The sequence below is a fragment of the Phaethon aethereus genome (assembly GCF_964289735.1).
Source record: "Phaethon aethereus genome assembly, chromosome: 2".
Classification (NCBI taxonomy): Eukaryota; Metazoa; Chordata; class Aves; order Phaethontiformes; family Phaethontidae; genus Phaethon; species Phaethon aethereus.
Window position 1 is genome coordinate 48,807,178 of NC_138582.1, and position 19,331 is coordinate 48,826,508.

Consider the following 19,331-nt stretch of genomic DNA (forward strand, 5'->3'; position numbering starts at 1 on the left):
GCACTTATTTTTTTGTTTTCAAAGCAGAACACACAGACATTTTTAGTTAGTTGAAACTGAGGAAGTTAATTCAGTGTTGACCTCAAATGCTTCATGCCTAGACTATCATCTTCTGTTTCTAAATGAAGAATTTCATTTAGAATCTAATATAAAGTGCTTTGGTCCATCCCCCCTGCTACACGCTCCAATATATATAATACTAAAAGAAAGCGTGGGGCAGAAAAGAAATAGGAAAAAGCACTTAATAGTCCAGATCACAGCACATAGTTTTCCAATAAAGCCTTTTTTAGTAGTTGCATCTCCATACCCCAGATCTAGCAGGTGTATGGAAAGCTGTTTTGTGTCAAGAAAATATGCTGTCAGTGGTGGGAGTGATATCAGTTGTAATGCAGTAGACTAAGAGACCTATAGTGGGAGGTTTAATTACGTTGACCGTGATGATATTGTAGTAATAAATCTGCAAAGCTGGCACAAGCATTGCTCCAGTACTCCCACACACTTTCCCCTGCATGCTCCCTAAACATTTGATTCATGAGTTTAAAAATTTTCTCTGTTGGTGCTCTGGTGCCACAGTCCTCCTGCACTGAATGGAATAATGCTGGTCTATCCCGGCTGAAAGGGTTTCCCATCATAATGACTCTAAAATGGCATGTTGGCAAGGGGAAACAGAAACGTTTCTCCCTATAGGAGTGCCTCACTGAGATAATTTCTGGAGGACAGGACACATAAGTATGAAAAATGCAGAGAAAAATGCTTGATTGTGGTCATAAAAGTGGAGCTGCCTGAGGCATAGGAAGCCTTGTTCTGAATGCGAGGAATACACCGTGAAGGAAGAATTTCTTTCGCTTTGCATCCTTCTAGTTCAGCAGTAAGTACTGCTACGCTTTTGTCATCATACTTCAGTTTCAGCAATACATTGATTCATTCAGCATCATTACCTGCAGGCAAAACTGCTCTTGGGGTGGGAAAAGATGACATTGTTTTCGTGCGGTTTGTGTTGTTTCTGTTTGGAAGAAAGGTTGGGTATTCAGCCTCCTCCATTTTTACTGCCTGTCAATGAGGAAGCAGAAAAAATCAGCAGCCATGTTCTGCAAGGTGCTGGCTACTGGCTTTGAAAGGACTAGAGGGCATATGCAGCAACATAAGAATAAACATAACCTGTACTTCATTTCCACTGAAGTTTTACCTTTATTTTCTTCACATTTTCAGCTAATCTAATTTCAGCAGGTGCATCCTGGGCCCTGGAGTTATGCAGTGCTTCACTTTTAGGATCAGGCACATACCAAATGAGTTCTCTTAGGAGCAGGCTTAGCAAGCCTGCTCCCATGGTCCTGTGCCTTTGGCTATCTTAGGGGGTGAGATCTATGGAGGTGGCACAGGTGAGGAAAGCATCTTTTCATATTCTCTCTGGTCCCATCCTGTGTGGCAGGCTGAAGGAGTCAGTGATGCAGTTCCCAAGGGAAACAGGCTTTCCTTTGAAGGAAAATGTTGGCTGAGAGTGGGTGGGGAGGTGCAAATAGAGGAGGTGGGAATTCTCAAGGTTGATGATTGAAACAATGTCTACATCATTTACTTATCATAAGGCCTGAGGCAAGCATCATGCTGTGCTGTTCCTTAAGTCAGAATAAAAATCTGCCTTTGTTTTCTGCCTATCCTGAGAGGAAGAAATTCTGTATGAGGCCTGGGCCCTAACAAATCTCTCCTCTCTGCTGGTACAATGGGGAGGAGTGAAAGTTTCACCTGCCCCCCCTCCTCTAGTGTTCCTCTGCACAGCAGAAAATGGTGCCCCTAAAGACTCTCCTGCTCTTTGCATGGCACCTTTATCCCATTGTCTCAATTTGTACTACATTCTCCATGGTAAATGTCACATGTATTTTGTGAAATACGCTGTGAACACGTAGGAGTTTTCATTTTAGAATACAGTAGAATAGACTATTTCAGTTAGAAGGAACCTACAGCAATCATCTAGTCCAGCTGTCTGCCCACTCCAGGGCTGACCAGAAGTTAAAGGATGCTGTTACGGGCATTGTCCAAATGTGTCTTAAACACTGACAGGCTTGGGGCATCGGCCACCTCTCCAGGAAGCCTGTTCCAGCGTTTGACCAGCCTCTCGGTAAAGAAATGCTTCCTGATGTCCAGTCTGAACCTCCCCTGGCATAGCTTTGAACCATTCCCACCCGTCCTGTTACTGGATCCCAGGAAGAAGAGATCACCACCTCCCTCTCCACTTCCCCTCCTCAGGAAGCTGCAGAGAGCAATGAGGTCACCCCTCAGCCTCCTTGTCTCCAAACTAGACAAGCCCAAAGTCCTTAGCCGCTCCTCATCAGCCATTCCTGCCAGCCCTTTCACCAGCTTTGTGGCCCTCCTCTGGATGCATTCAAGGACCTTCACACCATTCTTAAACTGTGGGGCCCCGCACTGCCCACAGTACTCGAGGTGAGGCTGCACCATGGCTGAATACGGCAGGAAAATCCCCTCTCTGGACCGGCTGGTTACGTTGCGTTTGGTGCACCCCAGGCTGCAGTTTGCCCTCTTGGCTGCCAGGGCACACTGCTGACTCTTATCGAGCCAGTTGTTGACCAGCACCCCCAGATCCCTTTCTGCAGGGCTGCTCTCCAGCCATTCCTCTCCCCATTTATACTTGTGCCTGGTGTTACCCTGTCCTAGGTGCAGAATTCTGCATTCCAACTTATTAAATTTTGTCCCATTAATCGTAGGGAACCCCAAATGCTCCAATCTGTTTAGATGCCATTGCAAGGCCTCTTGCCAAATCTCAAAGGAATTGGCAGAATTCACTTATTCAGACCAGGTCCAGTTGTTCTGTTGCTTACATGCCTGTAACTGTTTGTCATCTGGTGCTGGCCATCATTGGGCACATTTAAAATTGCACTGAGGAAGTAGTTGCTGTGCATAGACTGCAGTGCACTGTACAGTCTTGTACTATGCACCTGTCTTGTATGTTGAGACAACTTTGAATTCATAATGATGAAACCATTAGTTAACATTAAAATTCTCTAGAAAAACAAAGAGCATGACCATGTCCAATATAACATGAAATAGCTTATGAAGGATGATAACTGCAACCTAAGACAAGAAATATAGAGAGAGAAATTTAACTTGCAGAACACTTTCTGTCATTAGTCCACCTCAAATGTGATTGCTACATTGAGTTACACTTTTTAACATTCCTTTGTCCCTGATGGGAAAAAGCACACCAGGGAAAGCACATTCAAAAGTAAGTTTTCTAGAACTTCATTAAAGAACAGTATTTTTATCTCAAGCACCACAGAAAAAGAGAAATGCTATCCTTTGCCATTTGGACAGAGAGAGACATGGTCCTTTTAGAACACAGTTTCTCTTTCCCCAGGGACTTTGTAGCACAGCTATCTAAACTGTAGGAATAGCTCATCCATGTGTCCATGTTCAGCCAGCAGCACTGGTGACCTCTGAAAGCTCATGCTGCTCTTCTGTTATCACAGTAGATAATGAAGGGCTGTCAAAAATGATCCCTCTGCTTTGCTATTGCTCCAACCAAAGTGATTCTCCAGCAGCTCCTTGCAACAGCCATCTGAGTACCTCTTCCAAAAGAGTTCTGCAGGTGAAATGGCAGTGGTGAAAAAACAAGGCTCAAACACTCAATGCGAAAACACTAACCTTTTATTTAAGGTTAACATACCCATTCCAGTCTATAAATAATGTGTCATTCTATCAGAAATGCAGAAGACTGAGGTTCATTTTTCTCTCTTCTACACAATAGCACCTTTTTATTTTTATGATCTTTTTCTGTGTCAGTCTCGTGCTTTCATTTCTTGTTGAACACTGGCTCATGTCATTTTTGATGCCTGGTGACAGCAGTGATGGAGTTCATTTCAGTGTTAATAATCTGAAAGAAAAAGGATCCTACTGCCCTTCTAATCTGAAACAGAAGCAACCGTGCTTTGTTTTCTTTGCTCTATACCCTCTGTCAGCAGGACAGTGTGGAGGTCCTTGAACTTTTGGCAGCTAACTTAACATTTTGATGGATGCTCTTCAAGTTCCCACATCACCATTGGCATTACAGGGGGTTGAGATGCCTAACTGGACTCTCTGTTACACCTGATTTAGCTCAATTAGATTATATCAGTATTTCCTCACCACCTAAAAAAATAAAATTTTTTATTGAAAATATGAAAATCATTTTGATACTGGACTTCACAGCAAAATCATCATTAATACCTAGAATTCTGGCAGTAACATGTTCAATATAGTTGCATCTGCATGCTAGGAGCACTTTTTTATACAATGTTATATCCATGCCAGAAAATTCCACACTGAGGCTGATGTGCTCTTCATGTAACGATGAGACGATAGACAGACGCAAGGAGGGTGGAATACAGGGTATGCACTACTGAGTCACAGGCAAGGGAAAAGCAGCAATCTCTGGGTGTCTAAGAAGGGGACACCTTCTAGACCCTGCAATGGCAGCTAAGAAACCTGTGGCTTATATTCTTTTAAATGCCCTGCTCCATGCAGACGATGAGAGCTGCTTACCCTGGCAGCTGCTTCTCTGAGCAGGAGTGAGAAAACTTTAAGCTGGACCGATGTCTCTCCATGTAATGATGCAATGATAGACTCACAGCTAAAGCGTGAATGTTCAGCTTAGCTGGAATACCCAGCTCCAACTGAGCTACAAATTGAGTAGTATGTCACATAAGAACAGGCTTTCTCATGTTTTTTATATACTTGATTTAAGTAAGTAGAAGTGAAGAGAATAAGGCAGAGCGAGTAATAGAGAAAAACATGGTCTATGTCTGAATACAGAGGGTGGGAAATAGAAAGCTGTACAGTCCCCCAGCTGTTCCTTACAAGAGGAGAAATAGTGTGCATGCCCGAAGGACAGCAATTATGGCCCTCTTGATTTCACTGCTAAGTCCACCCCTGAATTATCAAAACACTTCCCAATCTAAAAAATATCTGGCATGAGTTCTGTGATATTATTTGAACTTTACTTCATGTTTTATTTTACCCAGTTTGCTGAAATTTACTCCTAGTACTTCTGGGGAAAACCTCAGGGGTCTTTCTGCTGGTTGTGCATAGACCTCATCTGTAATTCTAGTGCCTTATTTTCTGATGAAGACCTGGAATGCTGTTTATGAAGGACAACTAAACTTAAAGGGGAAGGAATCTGTCCAGAGGTGCAATTATTTTTTTTAATATATCTGTCCTGATGATTTTGGACAACAGGTTAAGGGACTGTCAGTGGATGCATCATTTTAAAGAATACCATGACTAGCCTGAGAGGTGGAGAAATACCCAAATGTGTGTGTGTGTGTGTGTATATGTGTGTATAAAAATACATGTGTATATAAATACAGATATCTGTCTTGGAAAGGTATCAGAGAATAACTTTGCCCTTCAGATAAAATATGTCTGGTATGTTTTAAATATTTTCCTAAAGAGACTATAAATATTCTAGCAATTCAATTTTCAGGTTTCAGCTATGGGTCTGATGTCATGAGTTGAAAACTCAGGTAGATGTTAATATTGGATTAATAATCCCTCAATATAGGGACTGGTAATTTTGTAGAACTTAATTCAAAATAGTTTTGAGTTATGAAGGCATGATGCAGCATGGCAAACAGGTCACACAAATTAACTTTTCTGTGCAGAAATTCATCAGGGAACCTGTAGCAAATGCTTGACTTTTTTCATTGTGAGTACTGAAATTCTGGTGACTTCAGCTGAAAGTCTGGCTTTACTCATTGTGTTGAAAGAGAAATAAAGCTTCTGGGAAAGGTAGTATCTTTTATTAGATCAGCTTTTGGGCACAGTTGTTCTTCTCCTAGTCTAGGAGAAGGTATTACCACCTTGTACAAACCTTACCTTGCCTCCATGCATAGATTACAGCTGTAAAAGCACCTCCTACAATATTAAAAGATGTCCTTTTTATTCAGTACTTTAAATATGAAGGTCAGCCAATGCAAAGGACTACTGTGAAGCTTCATTTGGATTTCAAACTCAGTAAATTATGTAGGTCTATTTCATTTTTGTCAGGCCTCCCTAGTCTTGAACGGGTTGTATTTAGTGGATGGTAATCTCAACACAAACCTTAGCAACTGGAGAGGGCAATGGAATGGAATGTGCAATGGAATCCAAAACTAAAGTGAAAACTCACATCCATCATTTGCAGAAATACTGTTTCCATCACTGCTAAGCACACTGTGTCAACAGCCTTATTGTAGAGTTAAAGGAAAATTTAGTCTACTGTGATTTGCCAAAATAACGTTTAGCTGTCTAGGCTTCCAGGATATTGGTCATAAAATTAAAAGCCAGGTCAAACACTAGAGAATTAATTTAATGTAATTAAAGCTAAGAAAAGATCCAGTGTTCTGTCAGAACAATGTGTGTCATCCAAGCAGTTAGTAGTGCCATCACTTATTAAGATAACTTGACACTTCCCATTATAATAGCAGGTATGCAGTTTGGTGGTAACTTCATGACCTTCACCCCCCAGGGATTACATTTACCATTCTCTATGTCTTCCATCTGTTGAAATCTTTCAGAGAAAACTTCAGCCATTTTCAAGAATTAGGAAAATTTTGTCCTTCAAGGGTAGTTTGATCCTTAAATGTATTTACCATTCTTTAAAAAAAAAAAAAAGTGCTCTGTATTCAGTCTCGACAATATAGTGGTGTCATTTATGCTGAGGATGTGCCACTGGATGCGCATGCTTACTCAGTTAAAATATTTTAGTTGCTAAATTCTCATATTATTTGAATTTCAGTGGATGTGACTAAGAGTCTGATCTTGGTGCAGAAAGGACGGGAAGAGTGTTAAGACTGTGGATCATGGCAGGAGGAGAGATGACAAGGGAAAGTGAGATTATGAGATTGGGTTGCATGAGGAAGCCAGTATCTGAGGCTGATGATGGCATGAGGGAAAGTGGTCAGATAATTTAAAGAACTAGTGGTGAAAGGGGGTCAAATATGGCTGACGAAAAATAATGTAGGTTTAAAACAGGAGCTGCTTTAGGCAAACCCTGCCTGGCTTTGCTCCTTGTAAAACGGGATTTGGGGGATTAGGAGACTGATGGGAGTTTGAGGAAGGAGAGAATATCTCAGATGGGACCATCAGTGGATGTGACACTGATTAAATACAAATTAGGAAATGAAAGGACTTGATTTGCTAAAGCTGCTCAGGTATCAGGGAGCAAGAGGCTTGTCTGGAAAGGAGAGATTAGGATTTGCTAGGCAAGAAGACAGAAACGGAGTTGGAGGGCAGAAGATGAAATTGGAGAATGGGATGAAGAGTCAAGGGTTTGGAAAAAACGGTGTGAAACAAGTTTGAAGAGACAGAGCACAAGATACACATTATCAGGTCATGGGCAGGGGAAACAGCAGCAATCTCTGGGTGTCTGAGACCTTCTGCACCCTGCAATGGGAGCCAGGAATCCCATGGTTTATCCTCCTTTAAACTCCCTGCTCTGTGCAGAGGATGTTGGCCACTTACCCTAGCATCTGCTTCTCTGTGTAGGAGCTGAGATGGGAAGAGAGCTCCCAGCCCCACAGCCCCTGCAGATTCAGCAGGGTGCCCTGTGGTGGAATTTCTCAGTTTCTTCCCATTATTTTAAAAATTAAATTACACAAAGAGGAGCCTGTTATGTTGTTATGGTTGCAAAACTCAAGCGCTTTACATATTAGGTAATGCTAGCTTAAGGTTGCCTTTGTTGCCAGAATCTCACCATCTGAAAAGCAGTGGTAAAAGTCCTATCTAGCAGGAATATTGTAAGGATTAATTTTGGTGTGCTTTAAAAAGTGCTATGGTTTCATTATGTGTTTCTGTTTATTTTACTTTTGATTCAAAAATCATAGAAATAAATTGGTGGATTCCAAATGGGAAAGATACATGAAACATTATCTCCCTTCTTCTAAAGCCATACTACAAGCTATTGAGGCTAAAGAAAAAAATTAAAATTGAAGCACATGAAAGCATGTTTTATTTTTTCATGTGAATTAATTTTTTTTCCTATGCTGAAAAAGTAGAAGACCGTATGCAAATATAGGGTCTTTGGCTTGCCTATCTATTTGAAGACTAATCTGCATTTGCGTTTTCCTAACCTCAAAGTGGTATTCTAAGAGAAGTGTTTATTGACAAGAACAACAAGCAATCCACATTTTTCAGTTTAACATATTAAAAAAGAAAGTATCAAGAAACATGAGGCATATTTTTTGTGTTTGCCTTTTTGTCTCTTTTGTAATTGAGTGGGAAAAAATCACCTTGACACAGGGGCAGTTCAAAGCTGTTATTCTCAGAGTTGTTAATTTGTCAGTCAGGAGAACACTGCATTTTATGAAAGCAGTAAATTAAATGCATGTCGCCATCTTTGCCGTTTTTTGGAACATTACCATTTATATTCTTGTTGCAGAAATTTTGTTAGCTTTATGGCTGACTGGCATTGCCCATGTGAGTTGGTCTGCATACACACTCCTTTTCAGGATTTACATGCTAGCAATGCCTGTTGTTAACAGTGGAGCCAAGGCAATAGCACTGCCCTCTCTTAATGGGAATACACAGAATTTCTGACACTTGTGTATGTATGGGAATATAAAAAAACCCCAAACCTCAGTGTAGCGCTGATTCACCCGGAGCTTATTATTTTGACAAGGTATTACTTTTTTTGTATTATTTTGGTAGTGGTGAAAGAGATGGGAAACAGAAAGGCGCAAAGGCATTGTTGGAGTTGCTTCCATGAAGGACAGACTTTTTGAAAAGAAATGTGTATGCTGTGCCTCTGGCATGGGGAACAGGCAGCTGGGTGAGCCTCACTTCGTACCACAGTCATGACATTCTGCACTAGCATCTGTGTTGCTGTGGATGGTGTTTCCTTTTAAACTATTCATCAGCTGTTCAGAATATCAGTCAGAGCAGAGCAGGGTTTCTTCAATACACAGGTAGTGCAATAGTTCATGAAATCTTTTCTTAGTATGTACTGTCCTTAGAGGGCTACTTAACTGCTTCTGTGATTAAAAAAAATAATAAAATATATGGCATCTTTCTGCTATTTTAAGGAAAAAAATGTGTTCTTCTAGTACAGATCCAGGCATAAACTGAGACATGGATCTCTGATACGTACCAAGTTGAGGATCACAGTATGTACTTCGTGCTTCCACTTTTTCAAGTGAACGGATAACTCTGTATTTTAGCATGCTTTTGTACCTAAAAGGTATTTTTGCATTTCTGTGATTTCCATCATTTTCTGGATGATATGCTCAGGACTTAAATTACTTCTCCTCCAAAATAAATTCAGAAGAGAAATATTGTTAGAAGGATGACTTATTTCCATTGCCATATACAAAATGAAGATGGTAAAGTTCTAGATGGACAAATGTTTTAGCTGCATCTTGTTCATACTTCTTATTAAAGGTAAATTATAAATAGTTTAAAAATGGTTAGTTAATACTTCACAGGTTTTATAAATTTGTTATGAATTACAACAGTGTGTGTTCCAGATAATTAGGTCAAACTTATTAATAAATAGTTAGTTAATTGTTACTGATTATTATGAATGTAACACTTTTTTTAAAAAATCACATTTTAAATAAATTATTAAGCCTTTCCAGTGTAAATATAATATAGGGGGAAACAAGAAGTGCTGAACAACTAACACAAAATGTTAAAAAAATCTCAGTTCTGGAAAAACACTGTGTTTGTTTAATTTCTTCATTAGTTTAAAAGCAAAGGCAATTAAGGTGAAAAGAAAGAAGAGAATTAATCTGTGCAGAATAAATCTCAGGTATACAGAAGTGAATATGATATTTATGTTCTCTCTCCTCAAAAAAAAGGAGAGCCTGGCTTCTTTATCATCAGTGTGGCTGCAAGGAAAAAGGACAGAGTTTTGTCTTTTGAAGTACAAAACATTCCTGAAAAATGCTTAAATCCCAGGGGAATGTGTAAGAGGTAACACCTAACCTCCTGGGACCATGCTAATGGTTCATAATCCTACCAGCAGGGCTGACACCTGAGCCTGCTCAGAAAATGCTCACGAAAAATCCTGCCCTGCTTCTTCATTTAGTCATCCTGAAGAACCAAGCTAAGCACTTAGATGAGGCCCAGATTGTAGGTCTGAAATGTATGCCAACTTATTCATCATTTAGGTACAGGTGATAGGTCTGCTCTTTAGAAACATATGTAATATTTAGAGGAAGCCACCTTTTGTATAGCAGCTGAGAGGTTAGAGCTCATGCACAGAACCAGGGGTCCTGGGCTCAGCATCCTCCTCAACCTCTTTCACCCCTCCCAGGGAATGCCTTCCCCACCAGGATGCCTGGGCTACATCCCACACCCCAGCCCGTGGCATGCCACAGTGTCACCCAGGGCTGTGATTATTTTGATACAAAGACCCCCCCTTAGACAGCCCGGCCCCAGCCTCGGGTTGCCAACCTCAGAGCAGCTTCTGAATTTCATGTTAGGGAGTCACCAGAAGGGAGCAGGGCTGGAAGCCTCCCTGGGCAGCACTTCTCTGAAAGGGAACTGAGTCATGCTCCCTTTTCTGTTTGCTATCTCTGTGGCCTTATGAATTGTGCATTTCTTTCCACACAGTGGCACAGCTTCAGATACGACTCCCACCGCCGTTGTGCTTTGAGCCCAGTTGCTAGGAGATGGCAGCTCTGAGTTCAGGTCCCCACCTCACCACAGCTAGCAAAGACCTCGCATCCCAAATTTTCCGCCTCTTCACTGTGTATTGCAACAAGAAGCCAGAACTGTCTCCCACTTCTTGGCCACATGCTCTGACATGTGGGCTGGTACGCACCAAGGTGCACCAAGCACCCTTGCTGTGCCCTCTGACCAGGCTCTGCTTGCTGTGCTCTGCTGGAAGCTCAGTGCATCAGCTCTGCAAGAAACTCCCTTTTAGGTTTTCAGTGCACTGACTAGAGGGGCTCTGGAGGACATTTAAATTCAGGGGCAGCAAACTTGTGCGTTCCAGACAAGTCAGGATAAGGAGACAGGCCCTGAGATACTCTGCTCAGCTATAGAAGTTAGTCCTGTTTGCACTGCACTCCTTGAACACAGTCCAGTCCTTGATAAATTTGCAGAAGATCCCTTACTGATCTTTGTGAAAATAAAATGAGGCTCTGAGTGAGCCTATGGCAAGAAGTATCATCTGGTTTTAGACATAAGGATCCAGAACATCTCAGCCTTGAGAGTGTTAAAGATTTGGATGATGATTTAAGCTTTGTTGCCAAGATAGAAATTTACTGTATAGCTTATGAATATTTTCTTGTACAAAATAATACATTTTCTTTTGTAAGAGACAGCAATGACCTTTGGAGATAAAAGGTAAATGATATTAAAGTTGAATTCCTGGCAAAAATACATTGCAATTTTGGCCCTTTGCTTAAGTCTATTATTACTTAAGGAAGTGGATAGGAAACCAGTTTGGCCAACTCCCTTAAAAATGCAGAGCTTTGCGTCAGCTCATATTAGTGCCCAAGAGGCCTCATTCTGATTGTTTATGGAATTAATTATCTGATGGTTCAGTGTTCTGTATTAAATATTAAAATTTTTTTAATAATATATATTCTTCTCCTGAGTCATCTCAGTTGTGCCCAAGTCTCTTTCACCAGTAAATATCTACGAGACAGGGATATCTTAATCTCAGAGAAGTTGGTAATGTCTTATTTGAGAGGTGGAACTGATGACCGCTCCTGATTGCAGGCAGCAAAGCTGCTTCAGATCCTTTTTGCTTTGACACAGAGACTGGACACAGTTGGAACTATTTGATCCCTCTGTGCTGGTATATACATTCTTATTTTTAAGTAAACATTGTAAAAAAGATTTGAGGTATTTTATTGCATTTTTAATAAGTTTGGTATATTTAGCAATCATAAAAGGGTTGTGCAGAGGAGAAGAAGCATAAAAAGGACAAAATCTTCCACAAAGGGGAGATAATTCTAACAGATCATTTTTCAGTTAACTACTCTGAAAAGGTCTGAGCACATTCTCACCTCTATTTTTTAAATACTTGTCTTTCTGTAGATCCTTTTTATTCATTTTATTTGAAATTACTGAAATATATTTTCATCAGGTAAGAGTGCAAAATCAGGCCCATAAAAAAAGTCTACAAGTTAAAAGAAGCAAAGAAAAAGTTTGAATACATTTGCAGACTAAATCAGATATTCTTGCACTCAGGTCCCTGTGGTGGGCTGAGCAGTCACACACTGATAGTTTTTTTTGTTTCCAACGACTAAAATGCATTAAATCTTCTCTTAATGCTTTTCTTTTTTTCATTTGTGTCATTACTAAAGTTGCCACAGGGTCATTCTGTGATCACGAGTGGAGGTGAGGTGCTCTAAGCAGTAGCTATGGTAAGTGCAGATAGGGAAAAATACACTTTCACCTGAAGTATGACCTCGTTTAGGGGAAAATTGGAGGGCTATTGTGCTAAATCTGTTAAGTATTATGCAAGCATCTAAGAGGCAAACAGGGAGCATTGAGGGGAACTCATGGTGTACAGTCACTGCTCATACACAGATAACAAATGCTTTCAAGTCACCTTTGTAGAGGCATCCTTACCACTTGGCCTTTGTGTGGATGGACACTCAGCCCTCTGCAAACATAGGAAATGCTGTTTTATTCTGTTCCTCTATTCTTTCTGTCATTTCTGAGTCCGATACGTCAAAAGAAGTAGTTGATGTATTCTGTATTGGTTTGTCTTATCGAGAAGGATATGATTCTCTGGCTCAGAAGAGTCACTCCTGTACTTGGAAAGTAATGGCTATTTCTGGACGGAGTTGGGTTTTGCAGGAGACTGAGTTCTTTAGGTTGAGAGGATGCATCTTCTCCACTGAGAAACAGTATGGTTGACTTGTGGAGCACAAATAAATGAATATTCTCAGATTTGTAGGAAACCTGTATTCTTGCTTATTTCCATTGTTTCTTTTCAGCTGATATTTGGTAAATCAGTAACACATCTGTGCTTGTTTAACATGTATTATACTTCTCTGAAAGCAATAGATATAGAGTCTTAACAATGGAAAAGATGCTCCCGTGCAAAAAAAGATGTAACAATAATAAAAAACCTTTCCTTGTTTTTGCAGGACGAGGCTGCTCCAGCTGACAAGCAGTACAAACAGGAGCCAGCCCAGGTCACTTACTCAACATCAGCCGTTTCCAGCACACAGGAGGTGTTGTACATCAATGGCAATGGGACCTACAGTTACCATAGTTACAGAGGGCTCGGAGGTGGGCTGCTAAATCTCAACGATGCTTCTAGCAGTGGTGAGTTTCCTTACAAAATGTGCCTGTGTGTATCTGTGCTCATGTGTATGTTTCCTCCTGCTGTACAGAAAGCTAGTCCAAGGGGTTCAATATCCATAGGCTATTATCAGATAATGAGCAGGAACACAATCCTGCAAACAGCTACTGCTGAGCAAAATACTTGCTCACTGCATGCTAGTCTCCCTTCAGTTTCAAGGGACTAATTCACAATAGGGTGAGACTGAACCTGAAGTCTCTAACAAAGCTGAGTAAAAAAATGCGAGGTTAGATCTTCAGTCGATTTACATGACTTTATGAGGACCTACCCTGTCATTATTGTCTTATCCTATACTGATTACAAAATAAGGTCACTAGTATCTTTGTGGCTGGAGTTTGAAAGCACTGAACTTCATATTTTGTAACACAAATGAATCGATCTAGATTTCTCACACGGTCTCTCTAGCTACTTTAATTTACTTCAGATAAGGATCTGGCATACCAAGTGTTAAATGAGAAATCAGCATATCCATCTATACTCTAAACTAAAAATGATGCAGGTAATTATGTGTCACCATGAGATTGTATGCCCCTCTGAAGAAAACAGTGGTATTATTTATTTAGGCGACATTCCTTTCTTCTTACCTTAGCAAGCTTTTGTAACAAACAAATGTAAGCGAATTGTATTATTAGTTTGAAATAGTCCCCCCTATTGGTTTCATACAAATTTAGAGCAAAGCAAAAGGTTTGCCCATTCTGATTACAAGGGCATTGTCTGTCTGTCAGAGAAAAGTGATTACTCTGGAAGCCTGAGGGTCTCTTGCCTCCGAGAATGGTATTTAAAAAATGTCTCAGAGGACTGAGAAATCCCTGGGTTTTTGTCCTGCATGATCTCTGCCTGGCTGAGGAGAGTGCTGCTTCAGGTACATGGTCTAACTCAAGCAAGATGGTAATTGTTCAGCTACAGCCTCTATATTCAACATGATAAGCAATTTTCAAAACGCTATCAGGGCTGCAGCCTGCACTGAGTTATTGCTATGTGGTGTCCGGGTGACCTTCAGTCATGTCTGCTTCCTCATCCCCCACCCCCAAAATCCTCAAAGTTCTGTGAATGATTTGCATTAAGTTTTCAAAAGGCTTTAAAAAGATAGTATTTTATTTGTCAAAAGTCTTTGACTTAAAGAGTGAATGATCATTACAATTGTTTCCATATGCACGAAAAACACATCTGAGGTACTGAATATGATCTCTGATCAAATATTTTCATAAGAGTAAGACAGGCCATGGAAATCTGGTTTCTTGGGAAAACGCACAAGAACTTTAAAATTGTCTTTTACAGTGCGTCCAGAGAAGATCCGAGCCAGTTCCCACTGAAAACAATTGGCATTTGCTCTTTCACCCAACTAAAAACAGGATTAAACTCCCCATGTGTTATTTGTTAGCTGAAACCATCAGAATTGTCCTGTTTTACATAACGTTAAACTGTGAGGAATCACAACTGTTTTGTGTACTTGTTCTTCCCTTCAGACCTCTTGTAATAGGATACATTTTCATAACTCCCATTTTTCAGTGAATTGTGGGATCTAGGCAAAAGTATTCTATGTCACTTTAGCATGCAATTTTAAAAAAAGAGGTACAAATTCAACATTATAGTGTTGCTTTCTGATTAGCAGCAACATTTTCTTTGTGCCTTTAGTGTAGAATGCTTCAGTGTTTTTTCGGAATTAAAGCTCAAGATGCATTTTGCAGGACAAAAGTGTTTTTTCAAGAACTGCCAGGTGCTTCACAGCTAACACAGTCAAGGAACTGTGCAGTGCACTGCATTTCCCTGTGTAGGATTGCCTGGGGTGAAGTGGCCAGTGGATGCTTACAGTTTGCATACTGACATGCTCAAATATTTCTTCTTCCTTGCCTTTCCCTACTTGCACTGGAAAATGTTGTCTGTAAGTCCTTTTACTTTGGAAGACTAGTAAACCATTGCACCTCTCTGAGATGGTTGTGCATAGTTGGAGCATTGTGCAAAGTTGTCTGTCTTCTCCACAGGGATCCTACGGGATCCAAAACACATAAGCTCCATGAACCGAAGGTCTGTGTGCAAGCACTTGGAAAACAGCTGTTGGTGCTAACAATCTAGCTGGCTGCTGTTCTGTGACCCACCTGCCATTTCAGGAATATCATTAGGAGAGTTGTGTAAAGCCAACTCCCATCCATTTCTTAGTTTCATTGACACAAAAGCAATCAGTAGCCAACCTAATTGTCTCTTGGCTATTGAGGGTAAAGTGCTCTGGCTCCATTAGCTAGTTTCCATACAGGAGAAATGGGAGGACTTGGAGGCCAGTTATTTGGGATCTGTCAGCCCCTCTGGAAAAATGGATATTTGCTTTTTCATTTGTAAACTAAAAGGAGTGGATGGAGTTGCATTTGAGATGGGCAACCATTGCTCTCCTGACAGACCTCACAGGACAGTTGTTTGCAATTATTACTCTGTTTCAAGGACTCTTGTTCCAAACCTATGCAAGGCTGTTACAATGGTTAATCTCTGGAGAACAGGATATTTGCTTGCAAATTGTTTTCAGGACCTAAGAAGTAATTTAAGAATGCATTTCCTTTTCAATTTAGTAACCTGTCAAATATTCTTGTCATGTTTACAATTAGTCTCCTACTATAAAAATAAATATACACCTCAGTCAAGATGCATGTATAAAGAAATACAGTCTGGTTTTGTGTATCTGCTAAAACAGAAAAAAGGAGAAGTTCTAAAAGCTAGCAAAAACTCACTGCTTGAATCCTATTTCTGGACCTTCCCCCACAGTAATATAATGACTATGTCCAATTGGCTCTCCTATCTAGTAGTCAAACTGATGCATGTATTTTGTATGCTGTGACTCATTTGATTTTGTTATTTCCTCCCCTATAAAGTTCACCCCTACTCTGATGCCATCTTACAGACTTAGCTATCTGCTCACCCAACTGTTTGGTGGCTCTGGCTCAGGGACCTCTCTGTGCCTTCTGTTGCAGTGCTTCCCTCCTCAGCCTGTCCTTCCACATGGCTAATTACTGAACCATAATTAGCTCCTTACACAACTGTATGGGGCAAGCCTTCATGCAGCTGCTCAATATGAGCAAGCTGAACACAACAGCTTGTACACTGACCCCCCCTTTATTGTGGGTGGGAAAAGCACAGCAGGAAAAGGCTTGGGCTTACAGCGCCAAGGTCTGTTTTTCCCCTGCTTTTAAACCCTTTAGGCCAAGCCAGCTCAGCTGCAAAGTGTCACCCCACCACCAAGCAATCTGTGTGCTGACAGAGCCTCTGTCAGCCTGTCCGTGGGCTGGGGAGAAGCTTTTGGGCATGTTGTCCTTGATTCTTGTAGATGTTAAAGGAGAGCTGCTCTTTGAGAAGGGTGGATTTCCATGGCACTCTTTTTTTTAAAGCTAATGCAGTTCCTGCGACAAAATTGAATGGAGAATCTCCAAGGTGGAGTAGCCCAGTAGGTGTGAACAAAATTTGCTTGCCAGCTCCTAGCCAGCCACAAAGGCTTCAGCTGATCCCGCTCCATCACACCAGGACCAAGCTCGGAGGGACGCCCAGCTTGAGGAAGGGAGGGTGTGGACTGGCAACAGTGCTCCGTTGGGAGCAAAATCTCGTGCTGCCGCCAGAAGCTGTTGAAGTCCCTGCATGCTGCCTGAGCCTCTCCTGACAGAGCGGGATCACCCTGTCTCCCCACGTGTTTCTGTCCAGTGGGTTGCTGTCCGCCCTCTCACGATGACTGTCAGCTGCCAGCACTCTCTGAAGTGGGGTGGCCTTGTTGGAGCCTTGCTCTCCACAGCCACTTCGTTTCCTGAAGTCCATTTTCCCTAAAAGGCGTGGAGAATGCTTCTGCTGCTGTTGCTGGGTTTCCTGGAGGTGATTTGGGCCTGTTTCTTTGGCATCATTGCCTGATTTTCTAGGCAGAAATGTCAGTCATTTCCCTTTGTGTAAAAGGAGACGGTGTTTCAGACTCAGTGGCAGACTGGCCATGCAGGACATGCCCTTGTGTCATGGTAAGACAAAGCAGCTGTTGTGTCTCTGTTTCTCTACACAGATCTGCAGCCTACCTCCACCACCACCGCGACTCAGCACTGCACCCCAGGCACCACAAACGTCCAGTCCCCTTCCAGCTCAGGTGAGTCCTCCTGCCAAATTCAAATACATTCACACCACAAGCAAATCCTGAGCCCTGGCACGTTTCTTCTTCAGCCTCCTCTCCCACAGGTGGGCCTGCAGACTGCGATCCATGGCCCTGTGGTGCAGCCGGTAGCTGCCAGAGTCCCACCACACCGCTCACCTCTCCCTGCTGCTCCTTCCAGAGGCCCAGAAGGGCTGCACTCTCCTGGCCATTCCCCGCTTTAGCCAGGCCTCTCACCCACATGCAAATGAGCCTCCCTGGCCCTTCAGCCTCCCGGTCCTTCAGGAGGTACAGCCCTGCTGAAGACGAAGCAGTAGCTGGGGGAAGCTACTGGGGGAACCGATGCTGCTGAGCCCCAGCAATCAGCATGGCCGTGCTGTGCTGGGGCAGCAAGATGAAGGCTAAGCACTCTTGTCCACTTTTGTGTGTGGCGGTAGGGAGGGTGCCTCATTTCCACACCCTCAAATTTGATGAAGTTGTAACCTGCTGTAAAATCTTGGCATTTGCATGATCAGTAGAGGCTTCCTGGCAATAAACTAGGAAAAAAAAAAGTCTAGCTTAGAACATCCAGTATGCAGCTAATTCTTAAAGTGCTGACTGGGTTACCCACAGCATGGCTGGCCATGATGAAGGGGTTGAATGTGATTTTCCCTGTGGTTGCTCTCTCCATCTTTTCTTTATACCTCTACTCTTGCACAGTCTTCTGTGTTCTCAGTGCTACCATGATGATGTCAAAGCAGAGATAGAAAGGAAAGACAAAACAGGTTGTCTCTAACACAGCTGGAGCCTGGGGTATGAAGAGAGCCAGAACAAGAGTGATAGATTGAGGAACCTAGGAGAGTGTGTTTAGTCCCATTAAAAAAAGGGAAAATGTGGACTTGGAAGAAGTTAAATGTTTTGACCTATGTTGTGGCAAAGGTGGGGATTTCTCACTGGGAAATACTGCCTGAATTCTATATTAAGATCATCCCTGCATTCCTGTTCCCCCTTCCTCCTCCTCTTCAAATTATCAGACACATGGCATATGCTATGCATTAGTCTGCTCCCACCATAGGAACAGAGATGAAATGCCTGTGGATGTATTGGGCAGTATCCTACTTTTCTGCCTTTGCACAAAGCTCAGGAGACAGCCATTAAGGCAAAACAGGTGTATGCTGCATAATTAATCTCCTATGATGGATAGGAAACATTACTGGAGGATGTCACACAATCCTTTCATTGCAAACCAGTCTGTTTGCTGGTTGTTGAAAATGCATGACGTTCAGTGGCTATGGGCATTTTTCTGTGTTTTCACATCTCTTTCCTCAGGCAACACAGCAGTTTTTTCTGCTATCTAAACTAGTTGAAGGTATTTCCAAGAGGGAAGGGTGTAGAAGGGAGATAGAAGCTTAAAAGGTCCAATTCATTCGTTCCTGTTTTCTTTACCTGAGATCTCCTGGCATCTGAAATAGTTTTAGGCAGATCTGCTCTCTGTTTGAAGGCAGGAGGAAAAGAAACATTGACAGATGCATAATATCACAGTAAAATATTCTTGCAATAGTAAATACATCTGATTTGGAGAAAGGAGCCTACTTTGATAGTTGTTTCTGTTTAGTTTTATTGGAGTATATGAGGATGTAGTACATACTCACTTCTAAAGCCGCTCGTGGGGAAAGCAGGGAGAGAGGAGAATAGGTGCAATAGAAAAGATACAAAAGAGAAATTTCAAAACGTGAGCAAATCTATTTTTCTTTAAATAAGTGCCCCTGCTTTTTACATCTTCACTGATGAAAAAGTTGCTTAACTATTAATGAAAATGTAGAAGCATAGATGCTTAAGCACATGTAGCTTTTAAAACTTATTTTTGTTATTCTAAATTATTATCTGTAATACCGATAACTATTTTGAGAGTCATTGACCCATTTATTATTCTTTCAGTTGTTGTTAATTATA

The 19,331-nt window shown here is 41.5% G+C and overlaps 1 protein-coding gene across 4 annotated transcripts in view; it reads left to right on the top strand.

Moving 5' to 3' along the window:
* Positions 1-19,331, top strand: part of NOL4 (nucleolar protein 4) — a gene marked incomplete at its 3' end in the record, with an annotated part of 203,785 nt that overhangs the window by 179,895 nt on the left and 4,559 nt on the right. For 3 of the 4 annotated variants that reach the window (XM_082015264.1, XM_082015265.1, XM_082015266.1), the window contains one exon: positions 13,077-13,257. In XM_082015264.1, coding sequence (XP_081871390.1) covers positions 13,077-13,257 — 181 coding nt within the window. Of the gene's footprint in view, positions 1-13,076; positions 13,258-17,315; positions 17,397-19,331 lie in introns of all 4 variants that reach the window. The other variant, XM_082015263.1, reaches the window with a different exon arrangement.